Source organism: Sphaerodactylus townsendi, linkage group LG12 (assembly GCF_021028975.2).
Source record: "Sphaerodactylus townsendi isolate TG3544 linkage group LG12, MPM_Stown_v2.3, whole genome shotgun sequence".
NCBI classification, from domain to species: Eukaryota; Metazoa; Chordata; class Lepidosauria; order Squamata; family Sphaerodactylidae; genus Sphaerodactylus; species Sphaerodactylus townsendi.
Window position 1 is genome coordinate 26818218 of NC_059436.1, and position 25918 is coordinate 26844135.

At 44.9% G+C, this 25918-nt stretch overlaps 1 protein-coding gene across 2 annotated transcripts; it reads left to right on the forward strand.

Annotated features, from left to right (window-relative positions):
* The first annotated feature begins 293 nt into the window (after positions 1-293).
* On the forward strand, positions 294-25668 carry GPAT4 (glycerol-3-phosphate acyltransferase 4). 2 transcript variants are annotated; one of them, XM_048513215.1, is made up of 13 exons: positions 294-482; positions 12809-13562; positions 18017-18086; positions 18192-18489; positions 18768-18842; positions 19497-19586; positions 20148-20241; positions 20670-20785; positions 20999-21054; positions 21475-21560; positions 22885-23013; positions 23109-23188; positions 25042-25668. In XM_048513215.1, exons 2-13 carry the CDS (start codon positions 13398-13400, stop codon positions 25148-25150), a joined length of 1368 nt encoding a protein of 455 aa, XP_048369172.1. In that variant the 5' UTR covers positions 294-482; positions 12809-13397; the 3' UTR covers positions 25151-25668. The 2 variants fall into 2 exon arrangements, with proteins under 2 accessions (XP_048369172.1, XP_048369173.1); XM_048513216.1 differs by lacking the exon at positions 294-482 and adding an exon at positions 8265-8344.
* The last annotated feature ends 250 nt before the right edge of the window (positions 25669-25918 follow it).

Consider the following 25918-nt stretch of genomic DNA (forward strand, 5'->3'; position numbering starts at 1 on the left):
CATAATGCAACATCAAGGACTCCAAGGTGGGGTGTTTTAAAGACACGTGACGGCTGCTGTCCATGGGGAGGCAGTCCGCATCCACCGATCTCCTTCTCCCAGGAAAAAAAAATACAGCGGAAGAGCCGCGCGCCTCTTTGGGGCAGAGGCAGGCCCTTTGCGCACGCGCGTCTGTAGTCACCGGCAAACAGCGCCCCTAGTGGCTTCTTCTGAGCTCTGACGAAGCGGGCGGCGATTGGCTGCAGGAAGGGAGGTGAAGAGAGGCGGGCCTTCAGAGGAACAGGGATCGATAGCGTGAGCGCGGAGAGTACAACCGTAGTGGCGTGGGCGGGGCTTGTGCCTTGCGCTTGACAGGCAGACGTTGGAGGACCGGTGACGTACACGAGCGCGCGACGGCGCGCAGAGACGGTTTCTTCTGCTTCGGCGGCGTCCTCTGTCCCTCGGCCGGAGGGGGAGGGGCGGGAAAGCGGTTGAGGCGACAGGTGAGTCTCCCGCCCCCGCCTGCCCGAGCACCGCCAAGGGGCTGGAGGGCTGAGGAAGGCCCACCTCCCTCCCCTTGGACTCTCCAGAGGGCTGTCTGCCTTGGCAGGTCTCTTCCTCCACCAGTGGGTGGGCGAGGAGAAACCGGACCCTCGCAGATCCACGTGGGTGGGTGTGAGAATGATGCCCGTTCCTACAGATGCCTACATCTAAGCCCTGTTCACAAGTTACATTGAATGCACCAACAGTCTGCGTTTAGTGTATACTTGATTTTTCTTTTTACATATGTCGAGTAGGGCGCGTGTTACGTTCAAAATTTGTACAACTGAATGTGTGATTGAAACCCTGCATTGGTTCAGGTTCTGGTCCCATTTCTGAAGTTAACATATGTTGGCATGTTGGCCTTTTATTACAAATGAATGTGGATGCGTTCACTGTGACATGTAAGCAGGGTGGTAGCCGTGTTAGTCTGTTGAGGCAGACTTGAACAAGAGTCTTGTGGCACCTTGAAGATTAACAGGTTCTTATTCTAGTATAGATATTCATGTGCTAGAGCCCAATTCATGTAGTCCGTAAGAGGGAGGGAAAGATGAGAATGCAGACCTCTTTAGTTTATATGTGTCTGGGTATGATTATGTGCATGCTTCACAAGCCCGCAATACATCGATGTTAAGAGAGGAGTTGAATATTGCCTGCCTCTCACAGGCTCAAAGACTTGTAGGATGGTTCACACTCTTGCACATCCATGAATATAGGGATGGTATAATACATACATATGTATACTATATATTGAGCTGTCTATACACTCATACAGCTGTGTGAGTATCATGTGCTATGAACTCACAGATCAACACCTGTTTAGTTATGAAGTTCCTTGTTTTTTTCTCATGGAACATTGATATTCTATCTACATATGGTAAACATATGGTACGAGACTACTTTGTCCACACAGGCCCACACTATTGTAGATGTAGACACTCTGCTCTCTTATCTTTTTACAGCTGACTTGGGGGGCTCTCTGGTGGGCTTTTCAAGGCAAGAGCCGTTCAGATGGGGTTTACCATTGCTGCCTCAGTGTCATGGTATTCTTTGGTATTCCATGGTATTCCTTGGAGATCACCCCTCCAAATACTTGCCAGGGTTAAGGCTAAAAGTGTGTGATTTACCCAAAGTCTCCCAGCAAAATAGAATGAGTCTCTGTCTACAAGCTTCAACATGAAATTTGTTTTTAATTTTTTTTTCTGTGTAAGTCTTTTATCCATATCTTCTGCCCTTATGTTCTCCTTTAAAAAATCAGCATAACTTAAAAGGTAAGACTGTGGTTGTATTACTTGTGTGACCCACAGTTGATCTGATGTAACCACCCTTAAAGAGCCATGACTTATATGACGCACAAAAGCACATTCACTTTACTACTTTTTGAGGGAAAGGTTGAAATTGACAATGAGACTGCATACCCTCATGTAAGTATTAACTTTATTCAGAGATATTTTTACACAATAACATTGCTTGAAAGGTTTGACTATAACTTAGCAAAAGTAGGATGGGCAGAGCTATATCACAACTGCTTTCAGCTTTCTACTGGAAGAGAGGGTTATGTAAATTAAGTGAGGAAGGAATTCTTGAAAGGAACCATTCCACTCCCTTCTACTGGAGGACTTTTGTTGCAGTTGTACTCCAGTTTTTAGTGGCACTCCTCAAGTGGAGTGTTCCAGGTTCACTCCCTGGTTTCTCCAGTTAAAGATTCTCAGTATTAGAGCTGGGAAATACTTTTTTTTAAGACTGAAGAGAGGGTTTTTCTTGAATCTGTCTAAGACATATAGAGAGCCAATGGGGTATAGTGGTTCAGAGTGTTGTCCTAGTATCAGAAGATCTGCATCTCCACTTGTGCCATGGAAGCTTGTTGGGTTATCTTGGGCCAGTGACAGTCTCTCAGCCTAACCTATCTCATAGGGTTGTTGTGGGGATAAAATGTAGGAGAGTGGCATAAGCCACTTTGGGGCTTCATGGGAGAGAAAGGTGGGGCATAATTTTATTCTCCCTTTCTCCCATGGATCTCAGGGTAACGTATGTGATTCACATTTCTCAATTTTATTTTTGCCCAATTTTATCACAACTATCTGTGTGGTGGGCGGGGCTGAGGAAAATTGGCCCAAGATCACCTTGTTTGCTCTCTGGCAAATGGAGATTTGAATCTGGGTATCCTGTTTTATGCCTCAATGGTACAATAATTATAACACACTGGCTTTATCTACTTAATGTGCATTCTTCCTTTCCACTCTATTAGCAGCTCGATGGTGCGTCAGTGAATGGCCCTTGCCTTTTGTTACTGTTTCTGCTGCTGCTGTTGAGTGCAGTAGTGAAAAATGCAATGTTGCATGTTGTGGTCTGTCCTTGCCATTTGCAAACTCCATGGAAAAAGGAGTGTGATTAGGGGACTAGGCTGTGGCCCTAACATTTGTCAGATTTCCACTTTGAATGGCAGGAGGGTGCCCCTCATCCACCATTATCCACTCCTTGAAAGTGGCTGTTCGGTAAGACCAGCTGCTGACCTCTCTTATTTCAGTTCTTTCCACTGGAAGGTAACATGGAGCCTTTCATTGACCTAGGCAGATAGGAAAGCACACTGCAGGTCATACAAAGAAAGCTTAGTTTATGACAGTGGTCTCAGGATCAATCTGTGTTGAGTCCTTCCGGCCCCTTCAGGCTTAATGCTGAGATGAACTGGAAAAGACTAATGAGATGTGGTTATACAGGGAAAAGGTAACAAGGTAAAGGATTGAATTGATCATTGTTTCGAAGATAACCTTTTGCTTACCTTGCAGCTTGGGTGTAGCAAGTTCTTAGAAAGATTGGCACATACCACGCTGTAGTGAAGTCTACCTGATACATTGTGTTCTACAGACTGCCACGTCTATATTCTGTTTCTAAAATATTCAGGGCTGCAGTTCTGAAATCCAACAAGGTGCTCTGGTTGTCTCCACTGTTTAGAAGTTCTGCTTTTTGTAGTGACTGGAGGAGCAGTCCCTTCTTCCCACAGATACTCCACAACTACTGTGGAGGGCTCAGGCCTTTTGAATACCTGGAGCATTTAGAAGTTGTGCCAAAGCAGCTTTTTACCTGTGCGCTCACAACATTTGAAGAATGGTGTCTGCTCCTTGGGTTACACAACAAATCCTGACTCTTTTTTGTACATCTGAGTGTTATAGCCATCATCAAAAGGAAGCCTGTATCCCATTTTCAATCACTCGAAACTAAATCTAATATTTAAGTCAGCATTCTTCAGACCATATTTCAGTTAACTCTTGGATTCCTTTGAAGACTTTTCAATGAAAAATTCAGTAATGGCAGATACGCTTCCCTGAAAGACAATGTGTCTCCTGTAATGAGCCCTGGCATAGCTGGGTCGCAGTGTTCTGGGTTTCACTGTGAATTTATACTTTGTGATCTGAAGCCTATCTTGTTTCTGTTATGAATTGGCTGTGCACACTATAACTGTTCCCAGAATCCTTTTCAGTAAAAGATTCCATAACAAACACATGGAGATTTCTTGATAGGCCCAGGTTGTGTGGCTGCAACTCTGTATGTTGTATTCTCCATAGTTTGGTGGGTACTCTGGAGTATATTATGGCCCAATTCAGATGGGGGGGGGATTGGTATTTGGGCATGGTGGAGTCCTGCACTGGCACTTTTCTCTTTGCCACCAGTATAAGGGGCACCTGTGCCAGTGGGAGATCAAAGAATCCAGTGTGCCGGCTTCGCTGAGCTCCTCAACGGCCAAACCAAAAAGCAGATGCTGGCATAGGAAGGGGTGGACTTTGACTGTTTCCAGGAGTGGAGCCAACTTTATTCGGCTTCCACCAGGCTTCCAGCCCAGGAACGCCCCCCTCCCCTCTACTGCCACAATGTAGAGGAGGCCTGTTTCCGAAATTGGGCGATTTGGGTGGCAGGAGGGCTTTTTGATTTCTCTGCTCCCTGTTTCATCTGAAGCCCCTTTGGCCACGATGGTATTCTCCATCCCAATCTGAATTGGGCTGTTAATCGTGGGTATTTTTGAGACCCCATACAGCGACATATTTTGTTTATTTATTTACCCAAAAAGCTGAATGAATCTGGACTTTGTGATGTTCTACCGCTGGTTGTTCTTTAAACAAGAATTTTTCTGCATCTGTCAGTATTTACTAGATGAAGAAAAAACTTCTAGTTAAAGTTTACATAATTGCATCAGCAATTGATCATTTTTTGCCAGCAGGAGTCTTGGGAAATGACAAGTACAGAATCCAAGGAATCCTAAGAGTGAGCAGATTATCTAAATCGGGTTCTCCAATTACGTGGGTGCCATTGAATTTAAGCCCAGAAATACTAGCTGAAGCAGAAGTATCCAGAAGGATGTCAGCCTCTCATAATCAAGGGGTTTCTGGGCTTCTGTGTTGAAACATTTCTAACAATTCAAAAATTCTAAGGAATCTGTATGAATTTTTTTCCTCATTAAAATTGGTGTTCTGGAAACTTTCAATTCTTTTTTAAAAAGTGAGGAATGAGGTGAAACATTCTACTGAAGTTTTAGAACTAGATAATTTCACCTTGGTAATTCTGAAATGTTGTTGGTGAGCATTCGTAACACAGATAATTTTGAAGGAAGTAAAGAAAGAACTCCCCTGGAACAGTATCCTGGGTCCCTAATGTAATGTGGAGTGGAATTTTTTTAAAGGGAATGGAGACGTGTAAAGAGAGAAAAGGAGTAGATAAGGTGGTAATAAATGTAAAGGGAGAAGAGGGGAAAGGAGATTACAGGAACATACAGATACACAGAAATACTGGCTGCAACTTATTGGAAGCCCCATAACAATCCCCTTTTGTGGGACTAGGAAAATATTTCAGATTCTTCAGATACCAACATTATATATAAGTCTGGGACAAATCCATAACAATATTTAAAATTCCTAGTGTGGGCTGCTTCATTTGAAATGTGTTGTTGGAAGGAGAGTCTTACAAATACTGTAGACAACCCAAAAGACAAGTTGATTCTAGATCCAATCAAGGCCTGAACCCTGCCTAGAAACTGACAGTGCTAAACTGAGGCTACCCTACTTTGGTCGCAAGAAAAGACAAGAATCATTGGAAAAGACAGTAATGCCAGGAAAAGGTGAAAGGAGCAGGCAAAAAGGAAGACTCTGCTTGAGATGGATTGAGTAAATCAAGGAAGGCACAGTCTTCAGTTTGAAGACCTGAGCAAGGCTGTTAACAGTGGGATGTTTTGGAGGACATTAATTCATAGGATCGGCACAAGTCAGAAGTGACTTGACAGCGCTTAATACAAGCACACACACACACAGTGTAGGCGGTCCATATACATTTTCAGCTTCCTTCTCTTCTGTAAACTGGCTTTTCCTGTTTTAGGTTAAAAATAAAACAGAAAGCCAGCATATCTGCTGACCATGGCTCATTCCGCACATGCAGAATAATGCACTTTCAAACTGCTTTCAGTGCTCTTTGAAGGTGTGCAGAATGGCAAAATCCACTTGCAAACAGTTGTGAAAGTGGTTTGAAAATGCATTATTTTCGTGGAAGGGCCGTGTGTTAATATAAAAAAATGGGAGTTGTCTCTTTTGTAGCATGGCCAGAAAAAACCAAAGTGAGGCTGTGTGAACTTAGGTTTGCTGCTCAGTGATTAGGGGTCACCAGTGACTGGAGGAACTTTAGCTTTGGCCTCTGTAATGTTTGTGAACTGCCCCTGAAATTCTCCCACACAAGTAAATGGTACAGTTCACTGTTGTGGGAAATATTGTGCCATACTGGGGAAATGTTTACTCAGTGAGAGCAGAACTTGCTGACGGTGAGTGATTTGTTCTCACTGACAGTGAGCTTGCAGGGGGTGTGCCTCCAAGGGGGCCCTTGCAGCACGTCAGCTGCTCACACATCATGGCCTCCTATCAGCACACATTCTGTTAGCATTTGATGAAAGAATTAGTTCCTTGTTAAACTGTAAGGTGCACATAACTTTGTTTACATTTTAGAGTTCTCTGGAGTTATCTGAGTAAGGGCATACATACAGCCCCGATGAAGTAGGACAGAGCATTTGCTTAGCTCTTCTAACATGGAGCTCTGGAGCAGGAAAAGTTGTGGTTCAGATGTCACCTCTTGTAGGACCTAAGTTGGTGGCCTTAAGCTGGGAGTTTTGCTGCTTCAGCTGGTGGGCAATTTGTTGTTAGTTTCAGAAAAATCTCTCAGCTCTGCTGAAATGGAAAGTGAATAGGAGAGGTCCGAATCATTACACCTGGACTGAAGCCTAGCCGAGAAACCCCCTCCTTACTTCAGCTCACACTTGCCATTGATGAGACCATCAACGGGACAGAAGATACATCCAGGCCCCCTTTCCTGGGTTCAGCTCAGTTGAGATTCCCTTGCCAAGGAACATTTTTGTGCTAAAAATGTTGGATTAAGGTAGGAATGGCCTGTGTGGCTCAGACCACTTTCCAGGAATGGCCTGTGTGGCTCAGACCACTTTCCACTTTTTCTAGTCCTGTGTTTCCAAAAACAGCCAGCCCGTGCTCGAGACATGATAACAAGAAGCAGGACAGTCATCTATTGGTCACAGCCCACATCCAGTGTCCATTTAGATCCCATTTAGCTGTCAAATCTAACAGCCATGACTACAGCTAACAGCCATGACTACAGCTATCCTGTCCACATTTGTCAAGTCCTGTTTTCAACCATCTGAGCTACTGGCTTTAACCACATCTTGTGATAGTGCCATGTGTTAATTAGCCATAGTATGAGGAAGTGCTTCCTCTTGTCTGACCTGAATCTGTTACCAGGCAATACCAACCTTGCTTTGCATATGTTGAGGGTAGTTAATTAACTTTCAAATGATAATGTTATCCTTTGATGGGTACCATGATAAGGAACTCTGTGCATGATAGGTTTTCTGCATCAGTCATGTCATGCAACCTCAATAGTTGTCCATACCATAACTATTGTTTTAATGGGTTCTGATTAACGCATCCTGGATGCAGTCTCTTGCCAATAGAGCTTGTTATGATAGCAATGTATTCTCTAGATTCTGCTATTTTTTTAAAAAAAGATTTTGTAGTGCACTCACATTGTTACAAAAAAATTAACAATGCCCACCCAACATTTAAATTATGATTGAAGGGACCCTGCTTATATTAATTTACTTGATTTCATGTTTTGTTTTTCCTGTATATTGTTCTGAGGATATGTTCATTTTGAATGCCTTAGTTACTCTGGGTTTTTTATAAGCTTTTTAATTGCATGGAACTCCCTTCTTGTGGAAAGAGTTCTGTATATGAAAGCCAGCCATGCTGTCAGCAGAACCCAGATCAATTTTTTTAATCTATTTGTTTTTCCTGCTTTTTTCTGTTTTGGGAATTGTGAAGCTCAGCTCTCTTATAGTAGCACATAGTCGTCTTGCGTTTGTTGCTGTTTCGGCTTGCTTGTGTTACATGCAAATATCTGCTTCGTTTGCTGGTGTTGGGGAAAAGGCAGGTGCTCTGGAGCGTGGCCTCCTAGAATCAGGTTGGTATCCTCAGGCAGCGGCTTCTCATGACTCTGACGTGTTGCTTCCCACGTGGAGGAAGCTGATTCATCATTCCCAGCATGAATGCTGAAATCTTTTGGAACATGTTGCGGTGATAAAATAACCCAGCAGAGTTACGTATGCTCAGCTCCTGCTTCATTCCAGCAGTGATGCAAGGCTGGGGCTGAGATCTGTTTGAGCACTGTGGGAATTCTGTCTTCTCATTCAGCCTTTCTCACTTTTGAATATAACAGAAGGTCTCTTGGGTTACAACTCCAGTTCATCTCTGCAGGCCTGTTTGATTTCACTTTACTTCTGCTTACAGTGAGTAATATGTCTTGTCTGACTCTAGGGGGTGGTCCCTGGCAAGAAGGGCCTTAGATCAGGATGTTTGGGCTACATCAGTGAATCCAATCTAAAACAATGGAGGAGAGAGACAGCTCACTAAAGCAAGGCCTTGTCCTGGGGGGGCTATACCCTCTGAGAGTGTGGTGTGTGTGTGTGTGTGTGTGTGTGTGTGTGTGTGTGTGTGTGTGTGTGTGTGTGTGTGTGTGTGTGTGTGTGTGTGTGTGTGTGTGTGTGTGTGTGTGTGTTAGTTATATTCTTTTGGGAAAGCTTGGAGCAGTTTTCATGGGTTTCCTAGTATTCCACACACACATTAAAACTGATGATATAGTCTGTGCCTCTAAGTTGTTCATAGCTTCAGGGTGGGATTGCATTTTAAATTGATACTCTTAATCACTGATTTATCACTGAACTTTATCACTGAACTAATATAAAATATGTTGATATGTCAGGCTTATAAAGAACCCCATGTCTTTAGACAGCTAGGAGGAACAATTTGTGGGTTGCTGTGGTTTTTAACTCTTTTAATGTCAAAAATGGTAGGTATGTGTGGGCAGGCTGGTTATCTGAGAAAATTGTGAATTGTTGTAGTAGGATGGGCTGGTTTCCTCCCTGTCTCCATTTATGTGGACTTCTAGATGATCCCCAAGTCAGACTGTTGGTACCTGTAGCTTGATATCATCTCTTCTGACAGATAATGTTTCTTTAATGACTCTGGCAGAGAACAATATTTTTGAGTATGTGCTGCCTGAGGTCCTTTAAGTGGAGACAATCAGGAGCTGGATGTGGGATTATCAGCACTCAAAGTATGTGCTCTGCCTTCTGCTACAGTGGCTGTTTCCACACAGCCCAATAACAGCGCTGGGTAAGCTTACACGCCCTGGGGTGCTGTTCCTTGTAAAACCCATGCTGGGTAACCAACCAAAGCAAAAGCCGCTTCTTTTGAACTCTCTCAGGGAGTGAGGTTTTTCAAAAGCAGCGTCTTCTACCCGCTCAGCAGGTGGAAGGCGACATTTTCCCCATGCTGGCCCCAAACAGCTCCTTACCTCCTCCTGGCTTCCGTTGCCCTGTAGGGAGCCAGGACTTGCCTACATGCAGTGCAGCCCGCTCTCTGGCTGCATGGAGAAGCTGCTGACTGGAACTGTAGCTTGACTTCTCTGAGATCAGTACTCCACATCGATGTCACTTGTTATATATGATAGTTGGTGTCAAACCTTGCTGGGTTGATCGTATGAGTCTGGGAAGTAATGAATGTCTCTCTGGAAGATAGTGCAGTTCCATCAGCTTTGAAAGAGGCCATCGTGAAACCTCTCCTAAAGGAGGTATCTTTGCACTCCACTGATGTAAACAGCTGCTGCTTAAGGAGATGATGGCTACACAACTTCAGTCAGTCTTGGAGGAGATGGATTATCTAGATTCATTCAAATCTGGATTCAGGTCTGGGACAAAAATGGCATTGATTGCTTTGACTTTAACTGAAGAGAGTTGAAGGAGTTTGTCCGTATTGATTCTCTGACATACCTCTTGGTAGTTTTTGATACTTTCAGTCATGTTATTTTTCTGGAGAAGCTGGCTGGGGTGGGAGTAAGGTATTCCATGTTATGGTAGTCCTGCATTTCTTTGACCAATTCCAGAAGGTGGTGCTGGGGGACTGCTGCTTGGCCCCATGGTATTTATGCTGTGGGGACCTGCAGGGATCCATCTAGTTCCTTTGCTGTTTAACATCTGCTTGAAACTGTTGTGAGAGATCATTGGGATTTGGAGAAAGGTCTCACCAGTGATCCCCAGCTCCATTTCTCTTAACAGCTGATTCAGGTGGGTCTGTGGAAGTCCTGAACAGGAGTCTGGGGAATGTGGGATCGACAAGAATGATGTAGAAATCCCTAGGCAGACTGAGGAATTAACATTGGCTGGTGAAGGGTCTACTGCAGGATATTAGCCTGTCCAGGAGGGGGTCTGTCTCCCCTGAAGGAACAGGTTTGGAGGTACTGTCTAACCTGCTAGCTAAGATCTTCCTCACAAGCCTTTTTCTCTGTATATCTATATTCTGAGGTGAGGTGGGTGATAACGAAAATCAGAGTGTTTTCATCCGTGGCATCTCATCTGCAGAATTTCCTTCCCCTTCAGGTTTACTATTTTCTTTTAGAAACCTGGCTGAAGCATTTCTTTAGACCCATGTTTTTAACTAAGGGGTTGGTTTTTCAAAACCTCTTATTATAGCCTGTTTTCAGCCTAAGAAATGTTTAAGACTGATTGTACGCTGCCCGGTGTTTTATGCTTGTGCTGGGTTTTTAATGCTGGGTGTTAATTAAAACTTTGATACTGTCTTTTCTGTTACCAAGCTTTGTTTTGCAAGCTGCCTCAGGCAGGTTCACTGAAGAGGTGGCATAAAACTCTTCTAAATGAATAAGTAGTATTTCTTTCTTTTTTTTTTTTATAATAAGCCTTTATTTGGCATAACAATAATCATAACACAATAAAAAACCTGAGAGATAAAAAAAAATTTTAAAATACAAAGGTTTAAGATAAAAGGTATCCACATACAAAGGTTTAAGATACAACATAAATTATTTCTTGTGCATCACCTCCAGTACAAAGTGTGCAGCAATTCTAGAGTTTCATTGTCAGAATTGTCAGAAGAAAAGGAAGTCTACTTGATTCTTCCATTTCACTAGGTATCCTAGAAAGAATGTTGGAATATTTTGATCTGATATTAGCAGATTTAGGGCAGCAAAGCGGTTGATGTGCCAATGTTTCAATTGTTGTTCACCACAAAACTACCCTTTCACTCATTTCAAGTTGTTAAATCTACCCACTTGGCCAATGGCGGAGAGGAAAGAAGAGCTGTTAGGCGAGCAAGTGTGAGGCTCTTCTCTGCATTAGTTAGTCAAAATGCAAATAGGGAGCCATCCTGTTTGATATAAATTATTGAAGATGTAAGGGTGAACAAGTTTTTTCATAGCCCTAAAATAAATTAATCCATTAAGCTTTCCAGCAATTTTTTGTTTAACAAGTTGTAGGATTCTGAACTAGATAGCGGGAAAAGCGAGAAATTAGAGAGATATACCAAGTGATTCAATCTTTCTTTCGATCCAGAAGAGAACCATGGATTAGCCACAATTATCAGACAAAAGGAAATGGAATTGAATCGAGTGCTCATCATCTGCGAGAAATGTAGGCCAGCCAAAATTTAAGCTCCTTACAGCCCTATAAACTAATGGTGCAGTTCTAAACAGAGAGGCGCCTCTGATTACACACAATTTGGCAGGCCCACATAATTTCACGGAAAAAATTTGAGTTGGACCCAGTATTCAAGGGAGTAGATCAACTGCTTGGAGCAGATAGGTACTCCATAAAGTAACTTCTTTCTATCTTAGAGTTAAAAGATTTTTTAATGCTGCTGGGACAAGAAGGGTGGCCTCCATAAAGAAATGCAATGGCAGAATAACTGATGGTAGCACCTGCAATAGCAGCTTTTGTGGGAGTAACAGGAAGGTTATAAGAAAATGTAATTCAAGATATTTGTATTAGTTAACCTGCTCCACTGGCACTTTATTATCGCCCAGTTATGTTTTGTATTGTTTGGCAAAGATCAAAATCTTGGTCTTTTGATAATTGATGACTAATCCGTTATCACCTGCAGTACTGCCTTACATCTATTCAGCAGTCGACTAAGTCCAACTTTGAAGATAGAAGGATGGTATCATCCATATAGAAGTATTGGAATATGCCTTGAGCCTAATTTTAGGGGCATGGTTATTAATTTCAATAAGGAGCTGATGAAGTCACTCAAAATAGAATTGAAAAGGGTTGGTGCTTCATACAGCCTTGCCTCACACCTTTAAAGGTAGAAATAGAATCAGTCATGAGACCTTCCGTGAGCACTTAACTCTGCCAGTTTGTGTTGGTATAAAGTTGCCTGATTAGAAAAAAAGAGAAGTTTGTGTCTATTCTTGTACGCTAGCCAATTTATTCCAAAGAGCGTTCTCTAGAGACTGTGTCAAAAGCTGCCTTCAAATCAATGAAGGCAGCATAAAGACACTTCTTGGACTTTTGGAGTATTTATTAACCAAATCGTAGAAGCATAGCATGTCCTAGCGTGGATTTCCCCCTGCATTGAAGCCTATTTGCTCTAGATTGTGATGTTCTGGTAGATCGTCCAGGCCTGTAGTTTGGATAGAAGTGTCTTAGCATATATTTTCCCAATGACTGATGTCAAACTAATTGGTAGGAAGTTGGCAGGATCATTGGTCACCTTTTTTATAAATAGAGTACAATGACTGCAGATATGAGGCTTAGGAATGAGGCCTGAGTCATTGATTTGGGTGATAGATTGGCAAAGGGGTGCCCACCACTCTATATGCGACTTCAGTATCTCTGGGGAAATTATATCTGGGCCAGAGGCTAAGTAGTATTTCTGACTCTTTCTCTTTCTTACCCTAGCACTTGGGACATGTGAACATCTCGCTCTCCAGAGAGCCTTCCAAGCAGGTACCTGCCTTGGCGTTCCTCTGCAGATGGGCACCAACGACCTTCTGAACAACACTTGGCGCAGGCAACATGAGAGACTTGGAACTGATCCTTCTGCCCCAGAAAAGACTATAGTGCTGCAGGCAGCTGATTTTTCCTCAAAGGCAGGGCAAGATAAGGAATTTGACTCAGCCTTGAAAAGAGACTTTTTATGCATTTGACTGCTCAGAGAGACTTTATCCTTCCGGTTTTCCATAAGCTGTTTGTGAGCGCTTCTCTGCTTCCCTTTGTTCAGCTTCCATAACCTGGCATTCTTCAACCAAGTGTTGTATAGCTTGTCTGCCCTCACTGGTTCTGTTTATGCTGTGGCCTGTTTCTAGTGTGGATCATGGGAGCTCTGGGCCACTCCGTGTCCTCTGCAGGAAAGCTTTGAACTTGGAAATGGAGTCTATAACAGGCCAGGGACCTGTATGCACAAAGCTGTTGATTAACAGGAGAACTGGCTGACTGCCCCCAAGTGGCCTCTTTCTGCCTGGTCCTGGCCGTCCCTCTCCCGCTCACCATGTTTCTACTCCTGCCCTTTGACAGCCTGGTGGTTAACTTGCTGGGCATTTCCCTGACAGTCCTTTTCACTCTGCTGTTGATTTTCATTATCGTGCCAGCCATCTTTGGGGTTTCCTTCGGCATTCGCAGACTTTATATGAAAACCTTGTTGCAGATATTCCAGGTGAGTCAGGCTACTTGACGGTGTGGGGGAATGTGCTTTGGGGTGTGGGATCCTTCAGCAGCGGAGCTGAGGCAATGAATCACAGCATTAAAGAGCTTCTGAATTACTGGCTGAGCTAGGGGTGTGTGTGTGTGTAAGGGCTTGCTTCAGTTTCAGGTGTGTTCACGCCAGGCCTGATTTGTAGTAAGTTTCAGTACTTGCATCGTTTCAAGAGGGTAGCAATGTTAGTCTGTGGTAGTCAAACAAAATTCATGTCCAGAAGCACCTTAAGGAACGAAAAGAAACTTCCAGGGTATAAGCGTTTGTTTCATTTCTGACAAAGCGAGGTTCGACTAACAAATGCTTATACCATGGAAAAATGTGTTGTTAATTCTATCATCTGTTTCAAGTGCTGAGGCCTCGCTGGAGAACAAAAGAATGTGCTCCTGAGCTGATTCAAAGTGTGTTTTTACTGTTGAATCATTGTGGAGATTTCCCACATGTCAGAGATGATGGGAGGCAGGGGGGGGACCTTCAACATCAGCATTTCCTTTGCAAACATCTGTATTTTGAGAACAGGGAGTTTATAGGATCATGTTTTTATAAAAAGAGTGAGAATGGGATAAGCCATCCTCAGCTGTTGCAGGCTCAGGGAGAAGTCTGAAATTGTGTGCATCGAGGAATGCTGCTGTAAATTTCGTTGTGCGTGCACAATGACAATAAAATGCTTATGCTTATGTATTGTCGAAGGTTTTCATGGCCGGATTCAACTGGTCGTTGTGGGTTTTCTGGGCTGAAGATGCCAGCCATACATGCAGGCGAAGCGTTAGGAACAAGACCTACCAGACCACAGCCACACAGCCTGGAAAACTCACAACAACCAGTTGCTTCTCACACTTTCTCATGAGTTTTAGGATTAGAGACAAAGAATGTCAGACCTTCTCCAATGAGTCTTGTATTCATGTCTCTGTGGCAGTAGAACAGTTGAGTGGCTGTTTGGGAATGGCACATGAATTTCCCCTTCCAGCCAGGTTCCATCTTGCAAGGGTTTATCACCAACCTGGATTAACCATAATAACCATAATATTTTTAAAGGGTTTTCATAATAGAGAATGACAAGTTAGGTAACATCAAAAGAGGGACTTTTCCACAGGTTTACACTCTAATAAGCAACGAAAAACAGAAAGAACAGGGAAATGATGAGGAATTGCTAGTATTGGAACCAGGTTCTTAGTCCACTTTAAAACAAGCACAAGACTGGTTGTGGTGGGTTTTCCGGGCTGTGTGGCCGTGGTCTGGTAGATCTTGTTCTTAACATTTCGCCTGCATCTGTGACTGGCATCTTCAGAGGCGTATCCCAGAGAGAAGTCTGTTGCACACTGGGATACATCTCTGAAGATGCCAGCCACAGATGCAGGCGAAATGTTAGGAACAAGATCTACCAGACCATGGCCACACAGCCCAGAAAACCCATCACAACCAGTAGAATCCAGCCGTGAAAGCCCTCAACTATACAATAAGCACAAGAGTGTACCTCTGTCAACTTTTGAGAATTTGATTCCAGTGCTGCCTAGCTAATTCTCTGTGGACTCAAGTGGTTTTTTAAAATATGTAATTTACAGGTAAATGGGAAGGGGCAGTGGGAAGACAGGAGAAGTGCCCACCCTTCTTCTGATTTCTGTCCTGGTTGGTTTACAAATACATTCACCCTGTTTTGAATGTGTATCACCTTCCAGACTTTATCTCAGGTTCACTTGGGGAGCTTTAAGCTGTGTTTTCTTGACTTGGAGAAGTAATCAGCAAGCTCTGGAATGACCGTTTTAGGGCAGTCAAGAAAGTGGGTCATCTATCTCTGCCATCAAGAGCGAGCACTGTGGTTTTCTCCTTCCATTGGAGCTAAGCCACAAGAGCATTTGCACATATGGGAATTTGGCCCTGCAGTGCAAATGTTCTGCCCTGGGACACCTGTTCAAAACCTGTCTGTGTTCATCCTTGGCCACTTGCTAACTAAGCAAGGTCTCCAGTGTACCTGCACCCTGCAGATAAAGAGACTTCCAGTAGAATGGTCTCCTCCCACAGCAAGCCAAGCTGGTTCTATCAGTGGGAGTTGGTTTCTCCTTGGCACCCATAGATTTTGCATCTTGGCAATTCTAGAAGTTGTTTTAAGAAGAAGAGCAAAACTTCAGTCCTCTTTCAGTTTTCTTCCTCTGTTCTGTCCCTTCCCCAGGCAGCTTGCTCTGGTTGATGCTGAGAGGAAGAATTATTCTTACACATGTGTTTGCAAACAGACCTTGTGCTTTTTCCTCCCAAGCAATCTCAACTCTCACCAATATAAAACACAAATTGAGTGACTTCAAATATTCTGTTTACTGTGTACAGCTTTGCAAGATATACTCTGACTTTGCTGTCATGGAAAGAGGGTGAGAAAATATGTGGGATGCTAATCAGAGCCCTGCGTTCTTGAACACTTATATGTGGGCACACACTTTCCGGTTTCACCAGCCACTGCCTGCATGTGTTCAAGAAAGTCTTCACAATTATAAGAGATAGAAAGCAGTAACTGTCACTCATTGAGCGTCTTCTATTCAGCCATGCACACGCAGGCCCAGGCGGGACTGCACTGAAGACATGATGATGACATTTTGGTTAATTTTTGGCTATTGGGCTATGCTGAACTGCACTTAACACCACATTAAGCACTTCCACAGAACTGCATCAGGCATCCATCTTGCTTAGAAGTCTGATGTGGAAGACTGTGTTACGCTGAGACTGTCAGAGAGAGATAAGCCAATTTGTCGGAAAACAGGTCACCGTGCTGTGCCCTTGAGAGGAGAAACTGACCTTAGTGTACTGTGGAGACAAGCCTGGCCCTTGGCACATTGCCTGGATGTTGCGTAGACAGTGTGTTGCCCAGCCTCCTCAGTTGTCATCCCTGGCTCCTTCCCCGCTCTGCCTTGGGATAGTGAAAAGACCTGCAGCCGTTTGGAGAAGGGAACCAGAAGTGCATGGCTAGGCAGTTGGCCAGGCAACAGACTCCTAAGTGCCAGCAGTTAGGATAATAAAATGAGATGAAGCAGGCGAGAAATAGCCAAATAATAATAGGGAGGAGCAGCTGCCACCCGAAGGCAATGTAGCAGGTCAAAAAAAATGGAAGCAGCCTTAGTTTTGATTATAATATGTTTTTATTTTATGCGAGCAACCTTGGGGATCATAAGGTGGGGTGGAGTAAAGCCACTGATGTTTGCTAGCTGAACCTTTTGGGCCAAAGGAAGCAGGAGCTCTCTGTGACAGTGGGGAAAGATGGGGGAGGGAGGTGCTTTGCCCCAGCTAGACTGTATGAGCAACTTCAAAATGTATCCTTTACTTGTAATCACGTCAGGACCAGCAGCCCAGGGCCCTCTCCCCCTCCTCCTAGTTTCAGCAGAGCACCTTGCTTGCTTCCTGCTAGAGGCAAAGGTTAGGCAGGCAAAGGCTGTCAGCAGCAACACCTGGCACAGAAAAGAGCTTTGCCCTTGGCCTTGTTGAAGGGACTTCAGCCAGTTATTGTGTCACTTGGGTGTTAGTTTCAGACAGTGAGAACTGGAGAGGTGTTCTGCCTCCTGAGCACCAAAACTTTCTAAAGCTCTTCCTCAGACTTGGCCAACCCTTTCCTGTTTTTCAGAGCTATCTGTCCAGCCGGTGAAAGCCCTTTGAAAGGGGCTGATTCTTGCTTGACACAGAAAAGCTGACCAAGTAGGGACTGACCAAGTAGGGCCACTACGCAAGATACATGAAACCCATGCTATGTGTTTTCAAAAGGAGTAGATACCAAGCAGAATTTCTGCCACAGGGCTGGGGAAAACGGAGAGTGCCCATGAAGCTACCTGGCTGGCTCAGTGTTGTCTACTTGACACTAGCTGTGAAACAGAGTAGACAAAAGGCTAAACATATGAACCAATATTCGGGCTTCCAAATTGGCCAGTTGGGAGCCTCTGGGAAACTCACAAACAGAGCATGTAGGTGAAGGCCATTCCTATTTGTGTGCATCTTCTGGCATTTGACTGTATATTGCTCAATAGAGGTTCTCTTCACCCATTGTAGCAGTAGCCATTGATAACGACTATCAATATCCTGCTGCCACAGGAGATGGTGATGGCCACTAACCTGGATAGCTTTAAAAGGGGCTTGGACAGATTTATGGAGGAGAAGTCGATCTATGGCTACCAATCTTGATCCTCTTTGATCTGAGATTGATAATGCCTTAACAGTCCAGGTGCTCGGGAGCAACAGCCGCAGAAGGCCATTGCTTTCACCTCCTGCATGTGAGCTCCCAAAGGCACCTGGTGGGCCACTGCGAGTAGCAGAGAGCTGGACTAGATGGACTCTGGTCTGATCCAGCTGGCTTGTTCTTATGTTCTTATGTTCTTATCTTTTGGTGGCAGTGGACTGCAAAAGGTCATTGTGTGTAGTAGCCTCTAGCTTGTCTTCTTTTGTAGTGGGCGACTCTGAGGATTGAGCGAGGTGCCAAAGAGAACAACCACCCACTTTACAAGCCCTATGCCAATGGTAAGAGACTCACGTGATCTTCTCTTGGGGTGAGGGGAGATGTAGGTCGAGTCCCATTTCTCTTCACTGGGCCTGGTTGGAGCTTTCAGTGTGTGTTTGTTTTAGGTATCATTGAAAAGGAGCCCACTTCACTGGAGGAGGAGATCAAGGAGATCCGGCGGAGCAGTAGCAACAAGGCCCTGGATGCTCCCGAGTTTGAGCTTTCTGACATCTTCTATTTCTGCCGCAAGGGCATGGAGACCATCATGGACGATGAGGTGACCAAGCGCTTCTCAGCGGAAGAGCTGGCGTCCTGGAACCTTCTGAGCAGGACCAATTACAACTTCCATTACATCAGCCTGCGGCTCACAGTGCTGTGGGGAATGGGCGTCCTCATTCGCTACTGCTTTTTGTTGCCACTCAGGTAAGATCCTGCGTTGCTTAGGGTCTCCCAGTGGGAAGGTCAGTAAAGACCTGTGGGAAGACCAGGTCAGGCATTTTGTACCACCCATTTTCTGCCATGGTGGGAGAAGAAGCCTAGCAGCTTGAGAGTACAAAGTGGCAATGTTTTACAACAGGAAGCATTCCACTGACTTGCCCCCTATTTGCTGGGGCTGGGGGCCAGTGCTGTTGGCAGTCTCCCCTCCTCCTTGTCCTTTGAAGTTTGTTCTTCGTCTCATTGCCTTTTTCTCCCTTGTGCAGAGTCGCCCTGGCTTTCACCGGCATTAGCCTCTTAATAACTAGCACTACAATGGTGGGCTACTTGCCCAATGGAAGGTGAGTTCTCAGCATTTGGGCTGCTGCAAAGATCCCCATTTTTCTCAGAGGTGATCCTTATTTGGCTGACCTCTCAGCCTGAACTATCTCACAGCGTTGTTGTTGTTGTTGTTGTTGAGGAAAGGTTGCAATTTGCTGCTTCATACAGGGGGTGTCAGCCCAGCAAAGGACAAAATCCTCCTTCCTGATCCTATCCCAGATCCACTTGAGAAAGGACTGAAGTTTGCTGGGTGTCAGCAGTCTGACCTTGGAGTCATTCTGTGACTAGATCATCTGGAAAGAGCCTTCTACTTCAGCCATACAGCTAGCATTTATAGTAATATTGTTTTAATTTTTGTATGGTTCCTATTTTAAATGTTTTAATGAATTGTATTAATTTGTTGTGGCCTGCCCTGAGCCTGCATGGAAAGGGCAGGATATAAATCCAAAAATAAATTTAAAATCTCATAAGGTTAGAAGAAAGATGGCAACAGTTGTAAAATTCATTTGCCTCATGGAGTGCTCCCAGAGAAGCTAGAAGTTGTCCACTGTGTGGTCTAGCCTTTCATCTTTTCCTTGAGTTTATAAAGTGGGGAAGGGAGATTTGAATTTCCTCTTCAGCTTAGGGCTGCCTGTAAACGGAGACTTACCAAGGCACTTGCCTTTCCCTTTCAGGTGCAAAGAGTTCCTGAGCAGGCACGTCCACCTGATGTGCTATCGGATCTGTGTGCGAGCCCTCACAGCTATCATCACTTACCACCACCGGTATGCAGGAGACTTGGTGGGATATGGGTGGGGGGGTCCTTTTCTCAAGGAAGGTGAATGTTGACACTGATCAGTCTTGTGTATTCCATGGGAAAACCTGCAGAATTATATTGGACACATTCCTAGGGGGTCTCAGGTTTGTTTGTTAGTTTTATTGTAAGTTTCTTGTCAATGTTTGCAAAGAAACACATAAAAGTATAAGGACAGCATCTAGTGAAAATTCAAATACTACAGAGTGAATTAATAAGGTCAAAGGGTGGGGCTCCAGTGCTCCGGATAACTCCTTGCCCAACCCCAGAAAAAATGCAAATCAGTTTAATTTGTGTGTCACAGAATTGTGAAATATGAGCATAATTTCAGTTGTGTTCAAATTATACAGAGTTGTGCCTCTGGTATGTTAACTGGGTTACCATCGGTGGCACAGGGCACGATTGTTCATTGCTCACAGTACGGTGGATGCTTAGGAACAGGTGAGAGCTGAGAGACAGCCTCTCACTGTTGCTTTTCTAGAAGAGGTGGTGTTTGCGTTTTGTGTCTGATTTCTTTTCCTATCATCTTCAGGGAAAACCGACCCCGCAATGGAGGTATCTGTGTAGCTAATCACACATCTCCTATTGATGTCATAATTCTGGCCAGTGATGGCTACTATGCCATGGTGAGTGTGAGAACCTCTGTCAGCTTTATGGGGTATGGGAGGGTGATACAGCTTGATGTTCACAAAACTTCTCACCCCCTTCCCACTCTCTGGAGGAGGACACACACTTGAGCAGTTAGTTGTCTTGCCATCATATGGGTCAAAAGAGGAGTGCCTTCTTCCACAGTGCCGCCTGAGGATCCCCTACCCCTTCCCATTAGTGCAGATGAAGAAGGGAAGGAGGAGTCCTCCCTTTTTGGTGAGGCCAGCAGCTCAACCACTGACGTGATGACAAAAGTTAACTCTTATCTTGCATCCTACAACCTGGCATGAACCTTTTTGTGAGCCAAAATGCTTGTTTGGGAAGGCTGTCTCCTTTGAGGAGGCAAAATGAAGGCAAGAAGCTACCTCTCCTTCAGGCTAGCATTAAGACCTTTTCTTTGACTCAGGTGGGCCAGGTTCATGGAGGACTCATGGGGATGATCCAGAGGGCCATGGTGAAGGCATGTCCCCATGTGTGGTTTGAACGGTCGGAGGTTAAAGATCGTCATCTGGTAGCCAGAAGGTACGTATGCAGTTCCCCCTATTCTCTGGTCTAGGTAGATTGAATTGTTAGCAAACACTTGTTTTCAAGGGTGTTGGTAATGGTTTTCTAAATAAAGATGGCAGGCTGATGGGAGGGCCTTGTAGGCTCAGTGATGGCTGGACGCTGCCTTTGAAGTAGCCAAAGATGTTACTTACTGGTGCACACAGACTGACTTTCTCTTTCTGCCTGCAGACTATCAGAGCATGCTCACGATAAAAATAAATTACCCATCCTCATTTTCCCAGAAGGTAAGCAGGAGTTAAAGCAGACATGTAACTGCTCTGAAGCGTCTTTCCATGTTGTCATTGTGTCCCAGTTGATGGATGGATGGATGAAGATGGTAGATGGGGGCTTTAAAGTGTAGAGCTGAGTGAATTCGCAACCCTGATTTTTTGGCATTGCATTCAAACCAATAATTGGAGTGGCAGAACTGTGGTGGAGATTGGGAGAGAGGCACTCTGCTCCTGCATCTTTAGGGTGAAAGCCCTAAAAATATCTTTGCTCAATTTGAAACCAGACTGCACTGGGACTGGCACACCCCCGAACTTAAAAAGCTTTCATGCAAATCACCCCTGTTATGGATATAGTTTTGAGTATTCATTCTGTCACGGACTGTGTGTCAGTGATAGTGATTACTGGGTTTGCAGTGATGCTGTTTCCCTTGACAGGCACTTGCATCAACAACACATCTGTAATGATGTTCAAGAAAGGAAGCTTTGAAATTGGTGCCACTGTTTATCCTGTTGCCATCAAGGTAAGGAACCGTCACACTTTAGCAAAGCATTCTGGAGTTTGCTGCATAAAGCAGGAGGACTTTATCTGTATATGGGGCCAGTGTTGAGAAATCATGTGGTCTTATGGGCAGGGGGTGTAAAAGTCTATATTGTGAAACCTAGACTCTAAAGAAGCAAATTCTGATTCTGTAAACTGAACCTATGATAGGTATAAACCATTGGGAAGTTCTGCTGTGAGCCAAGTTGGAATGAATGGGAGCCACACCAGAGCAGACAGTGGTTTGTGGAAGTGCTTCAAATGTGTGCAAGGCATTAGGAGGGGCAGGGAAAAAACCCTGTGGGTGGAGTGACATGGGATCAGGCACGGGGAGTCGGTAATCAGCAGTTTTACTTTGCTGTGCAGGTACCATCTTGGGCAGCGGTCTCTCCCCTCTCCTTAGCTGAGTTTTCCACAAAGGTTTCTTGAAATGTGTTCAGCTATCCATTAAATTTTGACTCCTCTGATCTCCCCTGAGTTACGAGGAACCCAGATCTCATCTTTCTATTCTAAAATGCTGTCTCTAGCCAAACATTTGACGTTTAGGAAAGAGTGTGGGCATTTTAAAGAAAGAATGTATACCTTGTGTGCTGATGTCTGAGCCGATTTCCAAAGCCTTTAATTCACTCAAGAACTTTTTCATGATCATAGCCATGCATTTAAAAAGTGTGTATCTTGAAGCACCAATTTGCCCTTCTAGATTCTTTAAGAACAAAGGATAGTTGGATGTGAATATCAGACAGACATACCTTCCTCCAGGAACTTGGGGGCGGGGAAATTGTAGGGTGAACTCTAGTTCTCTCCCTGCTGCTCTTTTGACCCATATATTTCTGGCTCCAGCATAGCCTTTTGCTCCTCTCTCCATGCTCTGGCCAGACTTGGATGTTTTATCTTTTTATTTTCATGTGTCCTACATGTTAAAATAGACCAATGTCTATTTGATGTCCTTTCTTAATGAAATTCCACTAATTTGAGTTTTTTAAACTTGGAGCATCCTCGGGGTGGGACTTCCTAACTGCCCTAGGGGTCAAGCGATCAGCATTCTTTGATCTGCCTCATAGGGTTATTGTGAAACTGTAACAGGAGAAATCCTGTCTGCTGTCCTGAGCTCCTTGAAGAAAGCCTACAATGCAGATCGGATAACAAATCCATTGACTGAAACTCTTCCCTTTAGCTACTGATGGGATGCCACATTTTGTAAGCCATAGAGGATGGGAGGTGTAGAAAGTCTTTAGTTTTGGGGATGCTGTTTCCTCAGCCCTGGCTGGTGTCAGAATGTTTCACCTCCACCTCCTTCTGTCCTTCAGTATGACCCCCAGTTTGGAGATGCCTTTTTCAATAGCAGCAAGTACGGCATGGTGACCTATTTGCTCAGGATGATGAGCAGCTGGGCAATCGTCTGTAGTGTCTGGTATTTGCCTCCGATGACTCGGCAGGTGAGTGAACTGGGCTGGTGCTGAATGAATGGCTGGCATAGCAACCAAGCATGCCGCCACTCGTTTACTAACACTGTCTGACTGTTCTCCCTTAGGCTAATGAAGATGCTGTGCAGTTTGCCAACCGGGTTAAATCCGCCATTGCTCGGCAGGGGGGCCTTGTGGATCTCTTGTGGTAAGTCCTGAAGCAGAGCTGTCTTGTGGCTGTTCTCCGAGAAAAGGCAGGAAGGGGGCAGGCTCACTCAATTCCCTGTCCTTTGGCTGATTTCCCCATCAGATTATCAGTCCATTCATTCCAGTGCTAATAGTCTCTCCTCTCCACGTGAGCCAAGTGCTCTGCCATTGAGCCACAGACCTCCCAGCACAACTATAGATCTGTGGCCTCCTCCTGTCCAAATCACCCATTGTGTGGGATTCTTTTATTCTTGTTCTGCATTTCTTTTTAAACCCAAACCAGGCTGTGTCTGAGCAAACAAAGGGCAGGCAGCAAAAGTCTTCTAAACTCTTTGTCTTCCAATTATTTTGATTCAAAGTCGTCCTCTCTGAGATGCTTTTCAACTCATACTGTGTGTGGGGTGTATGTGTGTGTGGGGGGGGTATACAAGCAAGAGTCTGGAAGCCTCAATCTCCACTTTCACCTTTGCAGGTGAAAAAGCAGCTTATGGAGGCCAGTTTTGGGATGAAAAAAACACAAAATATTTTCAACCTCTTCCTAATTGCTTTTCTTCTGTTTGGACGCAGTAACTTTGGGCCTTTAAAAATAACAACAACACTATGTGTAGACTGAGCCTTGGAAAGGCAGAAGAGCTACCTGTAGCATCCAGGTGTCCTTTTCTCTCTATCTGGGTAGATGGGAGTTAAATATGGCTCACCAAACTTGGGGGGATGGGAGTTAAATATGGCTCAGCTTCTGGAGCTGAGGAACTAGAGTTCAACTCCATTAATGGGAACAGCCGCTTAGACAGGCCTCTGGACTTAATGCCACATCGAAAAGGGTTAGTATTTGCCAAAAACTGCAGATTTCTTTGCATTGTAATACCTTCATATATGGAATATATTGTCCAGCATGGAAGAAATGCATAACCTGTACACTGATCCCACATCTGGTTTTTTTGCCCCTCTGCCATCTAGATAAGCACTCTGCTTGATCGCAGTGTACATGTATGGAGCCCATAAATTCTGCCACCACAGGTGAAAATCCACACATGAGACTTATGTATGGGGATGGATAAAATGAACTGGTTGTTAGACCACGATCTGGCTGATGTGTAGACATAAATATGCAGTTGCAAGGACTTTTCTCCCCATCCTCCTCTTTCAGCATCCTCGCTTCTTTCCTCTGCCCCACACCCCCCAGCTTCTCCTGGATAGTTCTTGACGATTTCTAGTTCTCAAGTACCGTCCCCCCTACAATCTGTAGTTGGAATGAAATTCAAACACGATCTCAATGTGTAAGTTTTACACAGAGTGAAGTATTAGAAATAAGCCTTCAACTCACCTTTCCTCTTGCATGTGGGAGTTCCCGTGTTTGCTAGGAGCTACATGATCCAGAAGCCCCTTTTTCTGCAGCAGGTGAAGTGAAAGCAGGCCTTATGTGAGCAGGCATCAGATCACATTCCAAGGTTCCACTTGTGTTTCAGGAGAGCCCATGGACACATGGCTCTTTGCTTTGCCATACCACATGTACATGCCATGGGCTGAGACTTATGCAAGGGTAAAATGTACAGAGCCCAGCATTTGTTGTGCATGGAAGAGTTCCACAGGAGTGGAGGGCACACGGCTTTCCCTCCTTTTGCGCCAGTGCTGTTAGCCGGCTCTAGCGTTTAGCTGAAAGATGCTGTAGAACTTAGATTCTCACAGCAGGAGGAGGCCTTTTTGACGCCCGCTGGGCATGAGAGTGAGATGCAAGTCTGTTCCTGCCACACTTTTACTGGGCTGGAGCGTTGACCCTGCCTGCCTCTCCAGCAGAGTTTGAGTGAATTTTCTGTCGGGAGTTTGACTGTCCTCTGTCTCCCCTGCTCCCCCCAGGGATGGAGGTCTAAAAAGGGAGAAGGTGAAGGACACGTTCAAGGAGGAGCAGCAGAAGCTCTACAGCAAGATGATTGTGGGCAACCACGAGGACCGAAGCCGCTCCTGATCGTCTCGGCCGGTGGCATGACCCACTGCCTCTGAACTCCTTCCAGCCCTGTCTTTTCAGGCCCGCCTGGAGCAGCGGGTTCTCCTTCAGGCTCCGGCTGTCTTTGACTTCAGCGGTCCCCCAGTGGTGCTGCCTCGGGGCTACTGAAAAAGAGGCCTTGTCTTAAAACTGTTGCCCAAACAGTAGCATCCAAGGACTCTTTGCCATGCTTCGGAGTGGCAGTTTGGGCTACCCGTATTCATATGTGTGTGTGTGTGTACATGCTGGAGAATGCCTGTGTGTATATATATCTATATAATGTGTGTGAGTGTGTTCAGGCTTCTCCAGTCTGGCTTGGAGCACAGCCAGACCAGACAAGCCCCTACTGCCAGCGACAGATGCCTCCTGCAGATTTTCTCCTGTTGCCGTCTCAGGGGAAAGACACCCAGATCTTTTTGCCTCCTTTACCTCCCCTTCCTCAACTGCCTATGGATGCATAGATACACTTTGCATTTTATAATTAAATGATACGGACGGAAGCCTTGTGTCGAGTGTTCCCTGGCACCTTTGAAACAAAACAGTGTAGCTCAACATAGGAGGAACCCTCCCTTATGCAAAAAACGTGGCTGAGAATTCAGGTGGAACTTTTCTGGTCTTTTGTGCTATCTAGTTCTTTAGGGGGCTAGAGGGCTGCCTAGAGGATCTGCCTCCCTCCCCACATGGTGGCCCAGCCCCAAAGCAAGGTGGGCAGCTGGGGGTGGCGTCCCTCACCCCTGCTTTAAAGCTGCT

Excerpts from the sequence above, each read along its gene's own strand:
- GPAT4 (XM_048513215.1), top strand. The coding sequence starts at position 13,398 with ATGTTTCTACTCCTGCCCTTTGACAGCCTGGTGGTTAACTTGCTGGGC. Across the intron at positions 18,490-18,767 it reads TGCTTTTTGTTGCCACTCAG|AGTCGCCCTGGCTTTCACCG; the intron begins GTAAGATCCTGC and ends TCCCTTGTGCAG. Across the intron at positions 18,843-19,496 it reads GGCTACTTGCCCAATGGAAG|GTGCAAAGAGTTCCTGAGCA; the intron begins GTGAGTTCTCAG and ends TTTCCCTTTCAG.